The sequence below is a fragment of the Contarinia nasturtii genome, unplaced genomic scaffold (assembly GCF_009176525.2).
Source record: "Contarinia nasturtii isolate CC-2019 unplaced genomic scaffold, AAFC_CNas_1.1 Cnas_scaffold_129, whole genome shotgun sequence".
Classification (NCBI taxonomy): domain Eukaryota; kingdom Metazoa; phylum Arthropoda; class Insecta; order Diptera; family Cecidomyiidae; genus Contarinia; species Contarinia nasturtii.
The window spans coordinates 10,592,246-10,612,605 of record NW_022197486.1 but is presented as its reverse complement, the minus strand read 5'-3'; the positions used below and the strand labels follow the sequence as shown (position 1 = coordinate 10,612,605).

Genomic DNA, 20,360 nt, shown 5'->3' with positions numbered 1-20,360 from the left:
CCTAAATAATATGTAAAAAAAATATTTGAAACATTTCTATTAAATTTATACTGAAAAAGAGTGAAATTAAAAGAATCTTCTATCGTACAAAGCAGTTCTAAGCAAAATTGTGTTTTTATATATGAACGTTTTGTATAATCGGTAAATATATGACTCGGTCGAATTTAAAGAGTGAAATAGGAAAACTGGTCGACGTGTAATTTTGGTTTCGACATCTGATTGATGATCAGTATATCAAATAAAAGGCAAAACATCAACATCGACAAGCTCATATTGAATCAAATTTGAAGTAAAATTAACAAAAACAAAAACCATTTCATTGCGATTGATAAAACAGTTAATGTAGAAAGAGGGTATGCAAAAAATGGATCAAAATTCAATGAATTCGAGTAATGGAAACGAATCAATTGGATCGTTTAACTGTGTGGACAAGGCAAAGGGTCTTAAAAAACTACTTGAAGCAGATTTGGATGCTTGCGAATTCAAGTGGTCATTGTTTGTAGCTGCCGCAAATAATTACAAATATGACTCGTTACTTAAACCATTTCCAAGTGCATACGTAGTCAATAAAATATTGGACATCAATTGTTTGCGCGAGCGAACTGCAAATATTCCGGATTTTTGTGTTCTATTAAAACAATTACAGCATTTCTGTGATCATCCAAATACATCTGATAATTTTATTAATCATGAAACGATCGATTTGTTGTATTGGTGTTTGATAAGCACTAGAGATGAACAACCAATATTAAAGAGTGTAAATCGCTCAAGCGTAAGTATCACTATAAAATTACAGTCAGTAATTTTGTTTGCCATTGAAATAAGTAAACGAAAATGTCGTCGTGAATGTGTTTTACTGTGTAAAATGAAACTGTGACATATCGTTTTCATTTGAATCGCTCCTCATACATGCATGCGTTCGTAAAATTGTTTTGTTTATTTGTTTGTCTGTTCGGTTGTTTGTCGATGGTTTACGTTGGTCTAAAGTGAACCTTGCACAGTGCTGCCACCAATACAAAATACACAACTGTTTATTTCATTCGAAACACATCAGATCTGTCACATTTTTGGCACATTAGGCACATAAGCAAAGTATAAAAGAGCGTAGAAAAGTGAGTTTTTTTTATACATGTGCATATTAATGGTTCGATTTTCATTTCAAATGGAATCTGGTGTATATTTCATCTAAAATGGATTCAAAAGGTGTACCATCATCAGATAAAGACAATGGTCTTGGAATGAGAAAATTAGAATTCAAAGCGCAACAAAGTGAACAAAATGCAGCTAGTAAACAAACGTCAAGTTCAGGCGAACCAAAACAACGCGTCATCAAGCAAATTGTTTCATTAGATTCGAAAAAATTAAAAGCATTAGGTATTGAATCAAATATTTTGTCAGCACTCACAAAATTCAATGTTAAAGAAAAGAAGCCAGCGACAACAGTGAAAAATATTGAAACGTCAACATCAACACAACCAAAAAATATTGTTTTGGTTGATAATTCATCACAAAATCCATCAACAATTGTAGCTAATTCATCCACAGCACCAAGTAATTCAATACAAAATCGATTATCGAATCGTTCACCGAAAAGTTCACCGAAAAAAATTCAAGTTTTATCCAATGTTTTGCTCAACGAAAATAAATTAGATTTGAAGATTTTTCCGGCAATTACGTCACCAGTTCATAGTAAAAAGTGTTCGTATGTTTCACCGGTATGTGTTGATATAAATGAATTAACAGCACCAAGTACGTCCGCTATCATTCATCCGGAAAACGAGCAAAAATTAACTATCAATAATAAGACGCCATCAGAACCGCCTGAGTCAATCGTAAAACTATCCGAAAAATCACCAAACAAACTAGAAACGTTACGAGAAAAAACACCCGAAAAATGTACGGAAAAGACACCAGCAAAATTGATAGACAAATCACCTATCAAATTGTTAACGCCCTCACCGTTAAAACCTTTAGACGTAGCTGCTCCACCGAAAAACGAGACAGTTGTAAAAGACATTACAGCATTGAAAGGTTTTTCATTGCCCGAACTAAAGTGTTCGCGAAATCAATTTGACCATTTACAGAATGTACATTCAAATGAAAATAATGATGAAAATCAGTCAGCAAACGAAAATGATTCCGATACATTGAATGAGAGTTTGCATAATACAGACATGTCAAATAGTTCGCAAACGTCAGATTCATGGGACAGTGATAGTGAGTCCGATTTAGATGAACTAATCAAAGAAGCTCAATTGACAATCGAAAAAGAGCAAGCATTTGAGGTAACAAACAAAACTGAGTCACAAAATATAACAAAGAAGCCACGTCTTGTTCAGAAGAAATTCCTCGATATGTTAACCGAACATGTGGACAAAGATCGTTTAATTGATGAATTTTTAGATTCAACTATTAACAGTTTTCGCACCGAATGTAATTCGCCGTCTGACAGTGATTCAGATGATGATCGAATTGAATTCGATTCGAATGTAGGCGGTGATTTGCAGAACGATCACATCGAACCAATGGAAGATAGTATAGAAATCAAAAGCACGAATATTACAAATGATTCGAAATGTGCTCAGAATGAACGATCCCATGCAGAGGAAAAGAATTCAATTGTACCAAGAAAACGGAAATGTAATGTTGTGCCTGAGGACAGTTCAAAGCGAAAGAAGGCACAATCGACAGATAATGACAATAATGAAAACGCCCCAGTTGAAATACCAGAAACGATAACAAATGTAGAAAAATCTATTGATGATTCAAATCTAAACCAAGTACCAGAATCATTGAATGAAACCGTTCAAGGTATTTACCTATTTTCATTTGACTTTTTTTTTTTAAATTAAACTTGAATATTTCAATTTGTGTGGAGAGGAGAAAAGGAATAAAATTTATTAAATTTCGTTAATTTTTTTGATTTTACAGAATCATCCGATGAATCTTCAAAAAATACATTTGATTCATCTCCATCATTAGAAGCAATTAGCCAACCAGTAATATCGAAACGCGGCCGAAAGCCAAAACAAACCATTCTAAATGATTATTTTGTGGTTCAAAATTCAATATTGAATGCGACAAAGCAATCACTGGACGAGTTGATGAGCAGAGAAAATATTACAAGCGAACCGCCAAAAAGAAGCAGCAGATTTGGCCGTGTTATCAAACCAAAGACATTTGACATTGAACCAATTACAAAAGTGAAAAAAGTACGCAAGGAATTATTAGTAGAAGCAAAACCAGAACCGCAAAAAGAACAACACATTGATGTCGAAATAAAAACCGAATCCATGGCACCAAAACCGTTGAAGAAACGTGGTCGGGATAAAAAGGTTGAATACATCATTCCCGACATTGACATTCCAGCCCATGAATGTGTAATCGAACCTGTGTTCAATACAGAGTATGGGGAATCTTTCGCAAGTTCAACGCCAATTGTTCAATCGACAAGGGGTCGAAGAAAATCCATAAAACAAGTCAATACACAACCAATTGATGCAATGCCAGAGACTGTGAGCCATGAAAATATATCTTTTGATTCAACGGATGAACAAATAAATACACCAATTGTTATTGAGCCAACAGTGATTCCCAGACGACGGGGAAGACCCCCTAAGAAATCAATAACTGCCGAAACATTAAGACTTGCAGAAAAATCAAACGTTTCAACGGATATCGAACATACGGAAACACCTGAAATTATTCAATTACAAGAAACACCGATAAAAGACGCTCCAAAGCGACGAGGTCGTAAACCGAATTATTCCATCATTGAAAGTTCAAATGAAACAATACAAAATACTTCGAATGATAATGTGGCTGTTGTTAACAACAATTCAAATGTATCTCAGGATGATCATTTCAAATCGCCTCAGGAAATCATTCCAAAGCGTCGTGGCAGAAAGAGTGCAAGCGCAACAAATGTATCATTCGATCAAACAAATGTTTCATCCGAAGAAACAAATGTGTCATCGGACGAAAATATTCCATCAACATCACAAGAAATTCCAACGCCAAAGAAAAAGAGAGGAAGACCAAAACAATTTCCCACAAATTGTGCAAAATTTATTTGTGGCAATTGTGAATTAGAGATTTTTCCATCGAAATGGAGAGCACATGTGGCCATACATTTTGGTGTAACATATCGTAAGGGAATCGATGAGCCAATAGATGTTCATGATTCAAATACTCAGGTTCGACTTATGACACGATTTATGAAAGTGAACAAGGTACAATATGTGAAATGTCCAAAATGTAATGAAAAGAAAAAGTCAGCGCTTGGTTACCTCAGTCATGTTGAAATATGTGGATTAACCGACGAAGAGGCAAAACAATTGAAAGCAAAATGTGAATTTTGTCAAAAACTTTATCGCAAAGTGAGTTTGGCATCACATCAACAAACATTTTGTCCGGTTCGACGATTGGAAATGGCACAACAGCAAGCCGATCAATTGGTTAAAACAGCCGAAGAAGATGAACAAGTTGTGGAAGTGGTTTATTCGGAAAGTGGTCGTCCAAAGCGAATGATAAAGAAACGACAACCAATCGCAAAGAATGCTGATGAATTTATAAAGATCGGTTTAAAAATCACTGGCGGCACCTTCAAAAACTGGTCAAATCAATTGCGCGAAGAAAATTTCATAAAATGTACAAATGATAGCTGTGAATACATTGCAAGCGATCTCGTTGAAATACGCAAACATTATCTACAATGTCGAGAGTCAATACTTCAATGTCGAATATGCTTCAAAACGGAACGGTCACGCAATGCAATCGTACAACATATCGAAACTTCACATCCAGAAGAATTGAAAGCACACGAATCGGAGGAGGATGATAATGATAATGATGACGATTTCAAAGGACAATCGGCCAGCAGCAGTAGTAGTGATGGTGAATTTTTAGACGAATTTGATATTCAAAGTGATCGACGAAGAAAAAACAAGCCATTAAAACGAAAACACGTTATCCCATTAAAACGTATTATGGAAGAAGATTGTCCAGTTTATTGGGAAATGTTATCAGCATTTTATACCCGATTACTCAATTCGCGGCCGGGTTTTAATCAAAAATCATATGTTTGGACAAAGGAATTTGTTGAACAAAACTACGATCACGATTCATTGGCATTGAAAGATCATTTGCGAAATACATTTGAAATTGTACGTCTACCACAACGTGAAGTCAATAAATTTCTCGGCCTTCTACGTACAAAATCGGCAAAGTTTCTTTGTCGCACACAAAATGAATATCAACGTGAAAAATCTGAACTAAACGGCAATGAAGATTGGAATAATTTGAATTTATTTGAAAGCGTACAAACAACACATACCAAAAACAAAACATCGATTCTATTTTGCGGTGGAAAAGTTATAACGGCCGATTGGATTCCATTTCCGCAAGACTACAATGGTAATCAAATGCTGGCGATTGTTTCACAAGGCCCAAATACAAAGCCAGTAAGTGAAACGAATTGTCAACCAACGGAAAAGTGCAAATCATTAATTCAAATTTGGAGCATTTCAACGAATTCAACGGGCAAAGAGATTGAGAAAACAGCATTCATGTATGGCATTGCATATGAAGATGGACCAATTGGCTCGATATCATTTTGCCCAAGCGATGCGTATGTTGCGTCAAAACGATTGGCCATCGTTGCCGTACCAGATACAAATGGCAATGTGAATATTATCTCAATACCCGACAATGTATCCAAAGCCAAAACAAATACGTCAACAGTTATTAAGCTAAAAGCTGACATAAGACTTCAGATTGGTTTGAAAAACGAAGAAAACACACCTAAAACAATCACACAATTATCATGGTCTCGGACAAAAGGTCACAAAGTGATATGTGCTGGCTACAATACTGGTTTGATTGCCATTTGGAATTTTGATCATTTAAATTCGACATACATGACACACAAGGGTGCATCGCATGACATATCAATTTTATTACCCCAATACACATTAATGGGTTCTTTATCACTTATAACACAATTGGATATCCGTTCAGATAACGATGGAAATGTTCGTTGGATTCTTGTCGGTAGTCTTGATCGTCGAATGAGATTATATGATTTAGAAGATCCTCAACTGGCACCATTTACATCGCCGATATTCAAGAGTCGCATCATATCGGGAACATGGCCACTAAATTGGCCCATCTATTTGACAATAATCGATGCAGCACTAACCCAACAAAATGGTGGACTTCACATCAAACCGATTTTATACACAAACAATCAACCAACAAGTACAAACTTACTAAATGAATGTGAACCAAGTAATATTGGTTTCAGCGATTGGTTAAATACTGGCATTTTTGGCAACGAAGTTGGTGACTTGTTTATGATTAACTTTCAACAACTTCTATTACACGATCGATTCGATGAAAGCTCTGAACAGAAAGTTCTCAGCTGTACCGACATATTTCTAGATGAACAGACACCAGACGAAGATCAACAAGCAAACACAAACGTTTGCATTTTATTCAATGATTTTGAGAACACAGTTCTTTCGCCAAAAATGAATACCAGAAGTCCAATACTTAAAATGCATCCTTTCGGCCGAATAACACGCGTTGCTATCAATCCAAATGAATCACAACAAAAATTATATGCCATCGGTTATGAACTTGGATTCTGTCGAATTCAATTTATACCCGGATAACATCACAGTTTCATTTCACACAAATTAAGCGACAATATTTCATTTCAATCTGAGAAAAAAGAGCAAACACATCAATCCAATTTTATTTCTAAATAGTTTGATAGCGTTTTACAAAAAGTAAATTCGGTTGTGCCTGGTCCAAGACCTCACCACATCTTCGAAGTGACATCACCAGCAGATTCGATTGCCGAAGAAAAATTTCGTAGCCATCAGACAAATTGTTCAACCACCTTTGGCTATCATGGCAGCAAATTAGAAAGTTTTCATTCAATCTTAAACTATGGCCTACAACAGCATTTGTGCAAGGTGAATTTGATAATAAAAGCTTAACGATATTCAATCATATTGATTTATTGATATCTCATTTTAGACTGCATTATATGGTGAAGGCATTTATTTGTCTTCTGAACCACATGTCAGTTTAATGTTTAGCCCAACCAGCTATGGATGTTCATGTGTAGCCATATGCGAATTTGTTCAACATCCAACTCACTTAAAATGTCATACCAAAGGTAAATTACACGATTTGAAAACAAAAATAAAAACATACATATTTTAAAAGTAATTCCTTTTTTTACTGTAGAAAAAAGTAATCAAACTGGAGTTCCCGATAAATATTTTGTGATAACAAACAATGAAATAGTTCGCGTGCGTTACCTTATTGTCTACGGTTCTGTGATGATAAAACCGATGAATTCCAGTTTGGCCCAAGGTGACGTTACGGAAAATAAAATGTTGTTGTGGATCTATCGTCATAAATGGATAACAGCAATGATTGCATATGCCATTATGCTACTTATAATTGGCGCTTCCAATTCACGACACGGTTATTTTATGAAACAATATATGCGTCAGGCTACAACCAATGCTATCGACTATTTAAAATCGCTTGGTTTCAATTATATTCAAAAATTCTTTAATTAAATGTCAATGTAATCAAAAGAGCTCAGTTTATCTTATAATTCCTTATTTTTGTAAAAAAAAACATTTGCAAACCTTTCATTTAGTTTAGGTTAAATAGTGTACTGTTATGATGAAAAACTATTCTTATTTATGTAAGATTATCTTCGTTTGCTTTGAGAGAGACTGAGAGAAAAGAGGGAAGAAAAAAAACTCGTGTATAAAAAATTAAAACGGAAAATTTTGTAAATTAAAACACAACGTTTATTTGCATTGAATTACGCACTACTTTCTTTTTTTTTTCTTAAAAAATATATCCATCATTCATGGAAATATCCTTGTTTGCTTCTTCATTTTAAACTTTATTTTATTTTTTCTCGTTAATTTCGAACTTTATCAAACTTTCAGATGGATTCATTTTTTTCAAACGCTTGTAGCAATTTCCATTCTTTTTATTTTTGTGAATATCTTAATTCATTGGGGCGAATTAGCACATGAAATGTTATGTTTTTTTTTTGTTTAATAATGATACATTTTTTAGAAGAAATTACAAAAAAGAAAAATTGTTTAATATGATCATGCCATGGAGAGACGCAGTGATGATTTAAAAAAAAAAAGGTAAAACGAAGTGTTTTCTAAAAATTCATTTAAATGTCGTAAATGAAATAAATTGGCGGAGATCAACCGAAGACCTTTTTTACTAAAGGCAGTCTTTGGATGAAACAAAATAATTCCGGATAAGCAAAACAAAATATGTATCTACGTACATCGTCCATTATAAAATCAATTCTTAAATTCATCGTTCATTTCATGCCGATCATTCCGCTTGTGTTTTTTCTACGACAATTATGAATAATTTTTGTAAGTTATTATGTATTTTTTTCACTTAAATACTTTTAATAATTTGTTGTTGTTTTTTTTTTGTTTTATCAAAAACCCAATATAATTTTGTTTTCTTTTGTATTGTAATTTATCCAATAATACAATATAATCTTGTTAATGTAATCAATACATCCGTCTAATAACTTCATGTTATTAAATATGAATTTTTCTTTTTTTAAATATTTTGCCGTGAGGCCAATGATGTTTGTATACATAAAAATAACTCCAAATTTCAATTAAAAATTTTTTTTTCGTCGTTCTAAATAAAATTTTGAAAACCAAATAACGTACAATAATAATTTTAATTTCGAATTTCCAATATATCATTAGTATTTTCATTTTCTTTCGTTTCATTCATTTTTATATCGCCTTAAAACTGCTATCACGATGCATCTAATTTAGTTCCATTTCCACTTTTTTCCGGTTAATTCATGCTTAAAAGGTTTATTGTTTTCGTCTCTTGGCTTTTTTTTTAATTTAAAAAATAAAATCACAAAATTATGACGTATGTTTTTTTTTGCTTCTGAAAAATGGTCTGTATCCAAAATTACGTTTATGCGTAATAACAATTCTTTTTTGAAACTTAACATTTTCTTCATCATGACTTTCGATTTTCATTCCTTCCCTTTGTTTTATACATAGAGAAATATAATGAATTGAAAAAAAATGTGGAAAAATAAAACAATGTTGCACACAATGTCGACAATGTGTGCTAATTTTGTAATTTAAAATTACTATTTTCGCAATGAAATCAAATCGGAGTCATTACATATGGTTCCGACGAAGGTCCAGTGGGTCCAGCTCTCCTCTGAAGAGCGACTTGAAAATAACACCTCTGTATTTTTTTATAAAAAAATGGCAATTAAAGAAAAATTCCTTCCTTTCCAGATATTTCAGACAAATTTTAAATTTACCAACCCTCTGAAATCTACGACGTCAGAACATATGATTAATTAATTCCTCGTCATTATTTTTAAATTAAAATAAACCATTTTTCTATCATTCATTTTTTTCTTCAATTTTTTGTTTTCCTTATAAAATTGCCATGCCAATCACTTTGTATCTCATACACTGTAAAAACTAAGCAAAAAAGGTTCTCTATAAATGATTTTATATTTTGTTTTCTTTTTTTATGTTGTGTAAATTCTTTGAGGGGGTAGACGTTGCTTAATCTCGTTTTAAATGCGTAGTTGACTCGGTTTTCATTTTCTTCGGTATTGTGTGTGCAAGTGTGTGTGTGTGTGTGTTTTTTTTTATCTCATTTGTTATTTGTAATCTATTTAACATTAAAAATTATTAACAATACCAGTATTTACATATCGTCGAGTGCCAATTTCAATCTTTTTCTTTTCATCTTGAATTGTGGATGGTCTTTTTATTTTGTTCGTATCAGTTGAATCTTCGACGTACAATTTATTTGATGGCCTCGACATGAACTATTTTATTTGTATGTTTCGATATTTAAAAAAAAAAGAGAAAAGTCTTTGTACACATTTGATTTGCTGACTAAACGGATTGTGTTGGTTATTGATCCTATTATTTAAAAGTTTCATTGTTTAAAAAATATGACTGGTTTGGCTTGAAACTCAATTAATATTTAAAATATTATTTATCGTTACGTTTTATTTATAGCTGTTCAATTTATCTACGGATGAATATGGTTATTTTCTTTTTCAAACAAAATTGCTGTCACATTCCTCTTGCTCCAGTGAGTTTGTGTTTGAATCGAGGAATTTCAAAATGAGCAACTAAAATACCGGAAGAAAATTAAATCAGAAAGAGTTTCATTTAAGTGTGGTAATGGTTTTTAGAGCAATTCTTTTAGAGCGTTATTTTTTCTCACTGGTATAAAAATGTTGTATAAAAATATTCTTCTGAAGTTGAATTTTTTTTTTGATGTGTATGCAAGTGATTATGACTGTTGTTGCCATTTTTAATTCATTTTTCTTTGTGTGGTTTGTTTTTCTTTTCATTGGTTTTTTATATGATTTTTTTTTTCATTTCATTTTTCCATCTTTTGTTTCTAAAATTAGAATATTTAAATAACTTCTTTAAGACATAGAACTGCATGGTAGACGCGGTGATCCCATTTGTGTTAGTACACGATCAAGCCATTGAAGTGGCCCATTCAAATGTAATTCAATCCAGCACGGTGTAGATGTTACAGTTTGTCGTCTATAATTAACAAATTGACAATTGTATTATTATTTAACCATAGAAAAAATAAGATAAGAAAAGGAAAAACCAAAACAAAATGTACCTGTATTCAGCACCCCATCCCTTGACAAATGACATGCGAATCGTACACATTCGCGTCAATTGGTAAACAGCTTCGAAGCCTTGTGACACAGATTGTGATAAAAGAGCCGCGAATTCTTGATTATTGAATATCTTCAAATTGCAACCTGTGGAACAGAATGACATCAGATAGTTTAAATTTAAAGTAATCCTAACTATTTATATATATAACTATAATTCCCAATTCAATTGATCTCGACGAATATTCGTGAATTACTATTAAATTGTACCGTCGGCTTATTTAAGTAGACGTGAAAATCAAATAAATAAATAAATAAATAAAGGAAACAACAACAACAAAAAATGGCAATTTACCAGGTGGAATTTTGCAAACAGTAGCTGGATGCCAGCCATATCTTTGATTACAATTCGGACTCTGAACAAATATGCTTGAATCACTCAAGCATTCGGCAAAAACTTCGCCACCAATGTAGTAAAGACGAACACCTTTTCCAATATGACGTCGAGTTTGTTCCACCACTTCGTTTCGATTGACATTTGACAGTAAGCCCAAACAGAATCTGAAACCGATTTTTATTTTTGTTTCAACATGGAATAAAAACTTCCGGATGATATAAATTTGAACATTGAATGATAAATCTAAATAAGAACCTTTCTGAATTGGATGGATCCGTGAAGCCATCTACTGTGATGGATGGTTGAGACGCGTGAAATGTTTCGCCAACTCTTGTGTTAAGCTCATAATATCCAATTGAACACCAAAATGCTGGCTCATGATATAGCACAGGTTGAGCATCAAGTTGAGGACTCGGAGATATTCTTGTCATACCTTATCACATTGAAACGAATGAAATGGAAACACAGCAAACATATTATTACCAAATGAACTTGTGATCGAATCATTGTTTGTTTTATTTTTAACACCAAAACAGTTAAACGCCGAAACACTTAAGATACCAACTCACTCATGTTATCATTTTGATCCATTGGATCACCATCTTCGGACATATATCCGGGTGGTGGTGTTTCCGTGCTCGGGATGCTTCCCACAGATCCGATGCTAACATTTGTGGAATCCATGATGGTTGTATTCCCCGGGATCTGTTGATTCAATGTTGCCTCCATGTATGGGATGTGTTGTTGCTGCTGCTGCTGTAAACTTAATCCTATAACAAAACAAAAAAGAAATGTCCGTTGATTTAAATCCAAGTTTGAGTTTATAAACACGAACATGATAATTACCTAATTGATTTGGATATTGTTGTGAAATGGAATCACTTGCGCTACCACTAAACCCACCGCCAACAACGGCCGAATTAGATGAATGACCGTTGTTGAGTGTGCCGAACTGTTGTTGCGACTGTGGTAAATTCTTTGGTACTAACACGTAAGCTAGCGGTTGCTCAATTTTCATGTAGTGATATGGATTTATGCATACTTCGTCCTTTTTCAAATGGAACGCGTTTTCGCAATTGTCCAGCGCTTTTAGTTCATTTTGACTTTGTAAATCTGGCCAGCGCCATAAACGGCAATAAATCACATGCGGTAATCCTTTTCGCAGTGCTACACCGTTTTCACCGTTAGTTGGTCGCACTCTGCAAATCGAACGGAGAAAGAGAAAGAGAGAGAAAAGTGTTACATTAATAACAAATTTTTAAAATTAAATGTTTGCTTTGGAATCACAATTATAAATAGAAAAATGTGCAATAAATGTGTTTCTATTCAAAGCAGTAAAACGTTTTTTTTTCTTCGTTTGCAACTTCGTCTTATATATACAATCCGGTCTATTGGTATTTACATTTGAGTGTCATTTCAGTTTTATTTGGCTTTATTCGAAAGAGTGAGATAAAAAAAAGAATTTGCAAGATTAATAAATTCGCACAATACACTATATCAGACAATCAAAAAGTTGATTCTGCACCGAAAATGCCGAAATGTTTTTCGGCTACTATGTATTTTTAAAGGTCATTTCTAGAACTTTATATTTAGACACAAATATGATTATTACATTTGCTAAGTATGTATTTGTTCGTCTGCGTTTTAAGGCTAATAGGCGATATGTGTAATTCGTCTTTTTTTCCGTACACTTATTTTGTTGTTTCGTTTCGTTTCTGTGTTTTTTTTTTTTTTGTTATTTTCATTCGTTGTGAGTCGAATTGTTCCGCGTACTTTGTTAGATATTTACTGCTATACTGTAGAGACCGCCGCAACACAAATACATTTGCACGTTTAGTGCCAAAAATAATTTATCGATTTTATATATTCACATCTCCTTCACGCAGGTTTTCATCCAATATAGTCTCTGTCTGCTATATACGAAATGGGCATGGAATAAAAAAAGATAGCAGCTAACATTTTGTTAAATTACACAGGCAATGGCTTTAATGCGAGCTAATATCATTTGCTGTGTGCGCCGCACGGCACGCAGGGTATATAGAAAACAAAATTAACATCTATACATATGATATCATGAGGACGGTACAGAAAAAAAATATAACAAATTCAACCAGATGATAAATAATGAACAAGAATTTTAAACCATTTTCGATCGTAATTTGTGTGTATTTTGCGCAGGATACAAATGCGTCATAATAATGGCCATTGCCATTGCCGAAAACATTTATCGAGGAAATTGAAATCAAATGTTTATATCTGAATGAAGCGTTCAATTCACTTTCGCCCGAAATCTGGTTCTTTTTTTTCTCTCAAACGTGCGTAATACCAAAAATAACGGAAACGTTTGCAAAGTAAACGTAACACAAGTAATAATGACACAATACTGTGTGGTCTGTGTGTGCCGAAAGGCTCTATAGATTAGACAGCACAGAAACAGATGAAACAAAAATGAACGAAACGAATAAACGAAACAACAACCGTTTAATTTCATTTCATTTGTTTTGCTACAGTTGTTTCTGTTTCGATGTTACTTTCGGTTGATTGTTTATGTTGGGATGAAAACACAAAAAAAAAAATCGGTTATTGGTCGCGGCTTTGGGTTTCTATGTAAATATGACATTTTGTGTGCTGTGCTTTTATTTTTTGTTTCGTTAGTAGTTTGCAGTCATGTATTGAGCACATAACACAATTTTACTATGCATTAATCATGATGATGACAAAACTGCATATAATTGCAAACGTTGTGAGAGAGCCTGTTACACGAAGAAACGCTTTCACTTTTATCGTTGTTCGAAATTCACTATATAAATGCAAAATACACAATGCATATACACAAGATGCCGACACACAAAGAAAAATTCACTTCATTTCGTTTTCAAAACAACAACGATTTTTCGTTTGGGCATCGTTTACGATCAACAAAATAACTTCGCGTCACTTCGCGATATTTTTGATTATTGAAAATGCATTTATTTAGTTTTTTCTTTTTTGTTTAATGATGCACACTATCTCAACTTTGAGTATTAAGCACGAAACGAAAAAAATATGCGTATAAACAATATATATTATTGGAGGCACATGGACTCAAATTGGGCACGGAAAATTACCGAGTACATTTTTTTCCGTCGCCTTTTTTATTTTCCCGTAGTTTTTGTTTCGCTATGCAGATATGTATATGTATATAAAATGAAATCAGGTTTTCAGTCTGACACTCTTACTCTAGAATTAACGAATTGATATTTCAATTGTAGACACGATATTTTCTTTTGAACCAGTGAAAATTATTCTCAAACGGTTCAACTTTGCACTAGCAAAACACATACGCACATCACAATAATTCGAATCGAAGCTCAATATAAATGTCAAAGAAACAAGTACACAATGGTCGAATATATTATTCTTTTTCTTCTGTTTTTATTCAATGGTTTTTGATCGAATTCCATGCGCTCTGTTTGGCTCACAAATACGCCATTTTAGATTCTTCATCGAGTTTCTATAGAATGTTCTTAGTTTCAATCGACTCACTTTTTTACTGTTGTACAGTTCCTTGTTGCTGATTTATATTTTTTTATTATGTACTTTACTCTATTCGTTGTTCTTCTTCTTCCTCTTCTCGTTTGGTTTCTCTTTGGATGCACACTTCTTCTTCTTTTTTATTCCTCTTGTCTCTTTTTCTACGTATTCGTCTCGCTATATGTAGTTTTTTTTTTCTTCCTCTCTATCGTGCCTTTGTTGTTGTTCTCCGTTAAATATAAATCTATTTTAGCCGATGTTGTTGTTGAGCTGTGTTGCTGTTTGGTTTTTTCTTCCTTCTCTCTTTCTCTCGCTCTCTCTTCGATATTAGTTTCCTTTTGGCTTGTCTGTGTATGAATCACTTGAATAAAACCAAAAAAAAAAATTGTTTGTGCAGTAGTCACTAATCAAGAATATTCGACGTATATTACAAGCGCTATGTTAAATATGCGTCCTGGCTGAGAGTGTGTGTGCACGCTGTTGCGGTAGTGTCGGCATATGTGTTATAACTATATATTTATTTTGCAATCTAAACGTTAAACACAGTGTTGTTGGTTCGGTGCGTGTGCCAGTGTATTTGTGCACGGTTGGTGTACGCGTTGTCTGCACATTCTTGATGAATTTAACTTTTACTTATTGGGGTAGGACATCATTATTCCGGCTATAACCATCCGGCAATGAGTTTGTATGTGCGCGCACGTATGTGCCTTCATTTCTTATTCACTGCTCATATTCTCTTTCTCGCTTCTTTAACAACAATTTATCGGTGGTCAGAGAGCGCGTCATCGGCACAGACGATCTTCAATGCGCCTGTGTACGAAATTTGTTGTCTTTCTTTTAATTTTTGCGTATCAGCTTGCCTGTTATATATACAATGGTATGCGTACAATGCGTGTCTCTCTAACACATGAATGGAATACTATGCGCCGCGTCGTCTTTATTATTAGGTTATGCATCGCTTCTTTTTTTAGTGCTGTTTTGCTGCTGCTGCTGCTGTTTCGTTCGATCGGTCGGTTGGTCGGGCGCTTTACATCGTCGACATTATGTTAATCATTGAACTAAGATTTTAGATTGATTGAAATCATTTCATCGAATGCGATATAGCTGACTTCATCGTCTCGAGAATTAAACATACATACACATACACGACATATATTTTTTATTTATTTATTTATTTTATTCGACACCGATAAACAACGATGTGTTGACTAATGCAAAATTTCCCAAATGAATTTATGATCACATATGATCATTTCAACCATATAATTTATATATCCTTTTATCTTCATTTATTTAAGCGGCGATGCTTTCAATGACCTTCCACTTTGTGATATCTCTCTTATCTTTATCATTATACGCCATTTCAAATCATACCATCTGTTGCCATACAATTATATCGCCCTAATTGGTTGCTTATTATTAATAAATACGATTATAAGATGAAGAAAAAACAACACCTTTCCCTTATTATTTCATAATAATTGACGATATCAGGTACTTTATTCAAATGATTGAGTAATTTGTTGCAAAATTCATAGAATTTTGTTAACTGAAGTGTATTGTGAATTTGAGTTATTTGTCCTTTAAACCTACGCTTCATATCAATTATATTTCTCTCTCTCTCTCTCGCTCTCTCTTTTTTCGTTTGAGTTCAAGTAAAAATCCTAGCCACCTGAGTCAATAGTATCACTATGGAAATAGGATTATTCGAAACATTCAAATATCAAACATGTTAAACTCAATGTTTTGCTGAACGTCGTAGATACCTGTATATGTATATCAAATGATACGAAATCGATAATGTTACATGGCCATAATGAAAATAATAATCATAAACCGAAGATTTTGCGTATTCGTTTATGCATTTAGTTTCACTTTTACTTTTAATTGAATGTCATTCTATTCACCTCTAATCCGTGATATTTGCTATGGTTACTGTCAAGTTCAAGGCAAAATATTTTTTATGTACCATCTCAAAACAGAAAAAAAACGAGAATTATTCACCAGCTATAATAACGTACACACTATGCAAGTCATTACTTGTCTGCCATTCTAAAAAAGTAAATGTTTGGGTTGCACGTTTCATGTGTTTAAGTGGTTTGAACTTGTCGACTCATTTTCATTGTTCGATGTTCTAATGGGATTGTGAATGCTTTGCATATACCACACATGTATGCAATTGATTCAATTAGACGAAAAAAAAATGCTCCAAATTCGGCACACAGCGGATAATGAGAAAGAGAGAGAGAGAGAGAAAATTTATAGACAAGCAAATGTCAAATTAGGAAATAAGCAAACAATCAACAAACTTGTAAAACGACAAAAAAAAGAATCCATAAATATTTGCAGCGAGAGGCAAAAAGAAGAAGATGAAGAAAGGAAGAGCAATATAGAGAAGTCAATCCAAACAAATGCAGAAATGTTGGCCACATTTGGCGATTTGCGTTTTTCTGGTTAAACACGATGTTATTGGTCTTTGAAGCGAAACTGTTTTACATTTTTGACACACTGGTCGACAGAGAGTTGAGGCAGTAAAAGCAACGGGAAGCAGCAGCAGTAACAACAACATCAATAACAATGGCAGTAGAAGAAAATTATCCAATGAATAAAACGGACAAAACAAAATACAAAATTATACATAGCGAATTCGCGTATTCAAACGAATAAAAAAAAATTGCACACATACATGGACGGTTGCAGCCAGCCAGCCAGTCAGCCATTCAATGTGAAGTATAGTGAATGAGAAGTTTTATTGCAAATATGTGAACGAACATGAATTCAACAGACGAACACATATAATGGAAGACGCACCAAATTGAAAAATTGGTAAGCATATGTATTATCCATCTTGTTAGCTAGTCTGTATACGCTGTGTACACTCTCACTCTCTTTGTCTATCGATCTCATTCTGGCTCCCTTTTTGAATCGCTCAATCCACTTTTTTTTTTAAAGCAATGCATTAATTTTGTTGTTGTTGTTGTGGTCGTTGTCTTTATTGGTGTTCAATGTGAGTGAATGAGCAAGCGAGCGAGACGTTCGGGACAAAGATAGAAAATAAAAGAACAAATAAAAACAACGAAAAATATTGTTCTTGTAAAATAAATTTAGACCGTGAATATGTATGTTTTTGAATTTGCATACGTGAGCCACAAACGATAGATTAATTGGTTTTTAGAATTGTGCAAATGATGATTACTTCTTTAATATGCATAAAAATGATGACGGCTTTGAATTTGTATTGCTTTTAAATGTCGCGCGTATAGTCTGCTCTCACAGCATCTTTCTTTTTTTGTATTCTTGGGTGCTAAATCATCTACAGTGGAAATATCCTTGACTAATTTGCCAAATCGAAATGTCATCACTTCTCGGAATTCACTTGGACATTTCTCTTCTCTTTGTTTTCCCTCTCACAAAACCGTACACTCGGCTAGCTGGCTAACGGCGTATGAAAATAAATCAACAACAATAATACACCAACAAAATGGAAGAAAATATAAGGTACTAGCAAGCAGAGCCCGCATTTAGCAGTGACAAATGACATATTTATCAGACTTGGCACTGATTCCACTCATAGTTGAGATAATTGTTGTTTTAGCAATTGCTCAACGTCGATTGGAATGAAATTTGAACGAAATTTATTTTTGCAAATTGAATTGAACTGTGCAAAAGAATCTATATGCTTTTGCTTGCGCATTTGCATTCGCCTTTACATTAAAATTTTATTTGGTACAATCATCTGTTGGTTACCATACATTTGCCGAACAAATCAAATAGACTCCGGATATGTTCAACGTACTTATTCTTATATAATTATTTGTTTCTTTTTTCTCTCTCTCACTCTTTCTCTATCTCTTCAACGAGCTAATTTTTATTGTGAAATATCACTATTCAATTTAACCACTGTGACCATTTAAAAGGTATGGGATATATGAAATGATATATTTATTTGGCGTGCTGGCCGCCGTTGTTGAACGAAATAAGGTGTCGATTCTGCAAAAGTAGATATAGAATGAACTGAACCATATTTTACCTGGGTATTGTGATACATTTGGTGTACGGGTTTTGTGTTGAGATCGCTTTTTCCAGTTCTTCAAGTGCGCTGGTTTTTTTCAGCTTCTTCACTAGACTTTTGACGGCTTTTTCTGACCATTTACCCTCGATCGACGAGTCGTCATTTCCTTTTTTCCATGCCAACAGCCGTTTGACAACCGGCGGTGTAAATGGTAACATTTTGAATGATAGTGGCGAATTGGTTTATTATATGCAATACTAAAACCAAACGAAACTTGACTAAATTTTCAATTTCACAACTAAAAGTATTCTCCCGGCGTTAAATGTTTACGTTGCGTATGTTTCGCCCCTTTAACTGTGCACTTTATTTTCTCTTTCTATATCTCTTCTTGTCGCTCTCTCCCTCTTTTTCTCTGCGTAAATTTTAGTTTTGCTGCGTCGTTGGTTCGATAACAGAATCTTTGAATTAAGTTGAATTCTACTTTCTAGCCATTTAGTATTGAATCAAGCTCTAGTTGTGCGATTATATGTATAGTCGGGTCGATGTCTATTACTGATTCCGTTAATATACACACGACAACAACAACAAAAACAAAGGAAATCCTATCTATATTTACATACGTATAATCAAACGTTCATAAAATTGAACACATGTAACTCAAGCCATATACACCGATTCGATCTCTGCCTCTTTGTCTGTCTTACTTCACTGAATTAACATATCGCGAATACGAGACAAATAAACACCAAACCCGAAATCAGAATTTACAAAAAAAAAATACTTCTTTCAATTTGTTTTTTTTTTTATTTTTTCTATATTTTCTTCAGTTTTTTTTTTTTTGTAGCAATTTTATTTCTCTTTCTTTTCGCATCACTTTTAAAAAAGATCCCGCTTATCCATTACCAAATGAAACTATTTCTATCGGTGACAATTGTTGTAACTTTTTTTTCTGTTGTCTTTTTCACACTTATCAAATTTTATCAAATCGTACGATTCTATTGTCTGAAAATCGTTGATGTCCAATTTGCACGAATGAATTTGGTGTTGGCGATTCAGAAAAAAAAAAAACAAAAAAAAAACTAAATACAAACTAAACAAACTGATGTCTTTAGTGTCTGAACGAATAAAATGAAATAACAGAATTTAAAATTTATAAGGAAAAAAAATAATATATGTATAAACGTATATAAATTTAATATCGATAGAATAATCGGACAACCGAACGAAGTACACGCAATTCAAAAATATTCACAACAAAAACGGACCAAGACATTTGCCGTTTGTGCCAACACTATGGACACATTATTTATTCTCGCATGCACATCATAATAAAGAATGAAATGAAATAAGCAGTACTGATATACTTTTAACACATGCACAATTGGCATCAGACGGAGACATACGAATGTGGTTAATATATATAAATATATATATATATAAAATAAAATATAGAAAGGGAGAAAGAGAGCATGTACGAGAGCGAGTGGCAATGCCAATATTACAATGGCGACCAAACTTTTTATTCTCTCATCTATCTATATGTTTATTTATGTGTGTATCGCTATCTCTCGTTGATATTTTCAAGCCGTTGATTGTGATGATGACGACCGCGACGACGACGACGACGACAACGACTATGAACGAAAAACACAACGAGAATCAAAAATATCGAAAAAGTGCACTCGTCTTTGCTATTTTATATAGTATATGATATGAAATAGATA

The 20,360-nt window shown here is 33.5% G+C and overlaps 3 protein-coding genes across 3 annotated transcripts; 2 read left to right on the top strand and 1 right to left on the bottom strand.

Annotated features, from left to right (window-relative positions):
- The first annotated feature begins 45 nt into the window (after positions 1 to 45).
- Positions 46 to 7,855, top strand: LOC116350384 (protein mono-ADP-ribosyltransferase PARP16). Its single transcript, XM_031782172.1, has 4 exons — positions 46 to 772; positions 6,771 to 6,980; positions 7,045 to 7,186; positions 7,258 to 7,855. Exons 1-4 carry the CDS (start codon positions 356 to 358, stop codon positions 7,596 to 7,598), a joined length of 1,110 nt encoding a protein of 369 aa, XP_031638032.1. The 5' UTR covers positions 46 to 355; the 3' UTR covers positions 7,599 to 7,855.
- Positions 1,096 to 6,777, top strand: LOC116350336. The gene is made up of 2 exons (XM_031782103.1): positions 1,096 to 2,811; positions 2,932 to 6,777. The coding sequence occupies exons 1-2, from the start codon at positions 1,191 to 1,193 to the stop codon at positions 6,672 to 6,674; spliced, it is 5,364 nt and encodes a 1,787-aa protein (XP_031637963.1). The 5' UTR covers positions 1,096 to 1,190; the 3' UTR covers positions 6,675 to 6,777.
- A 662-nt stretch (positions 7,856 to 8,517) lies between the features above and the next one.
- On the bottom strand, positions 8,518 to 19,739 carry LOC116350367 (mothers against decapentaplegic homolog 3). The gene is made up of 7 exons (XM_031782148.1): positions 18,655 to 19,739; positions 11,958 to 12,310; positions 11,681 to 11,881; positions 11,367 to 11,544; positions 11,070 to 11,275; positions 10,717 to 10,861; positions 8,518 to 10,631 (listed from the first exon to the last, which is right to left on the bottom strand). The coding sequence occupies exons 1-7, from the start codon at positions 18,852 to 18,854 to the stop codon at positions 10,508 to 10,510; spliced, it is 1,407 nt and encodes a 468-aa protein (XP_031638008.1). The 5' UTR covers positions 18,855 to 19,739; the 3' UTR covers positions 8,518 to 10,507.
- Between the last annotated feature and the right edge of the window lie 621 nt (positions 19,740 to 20,360).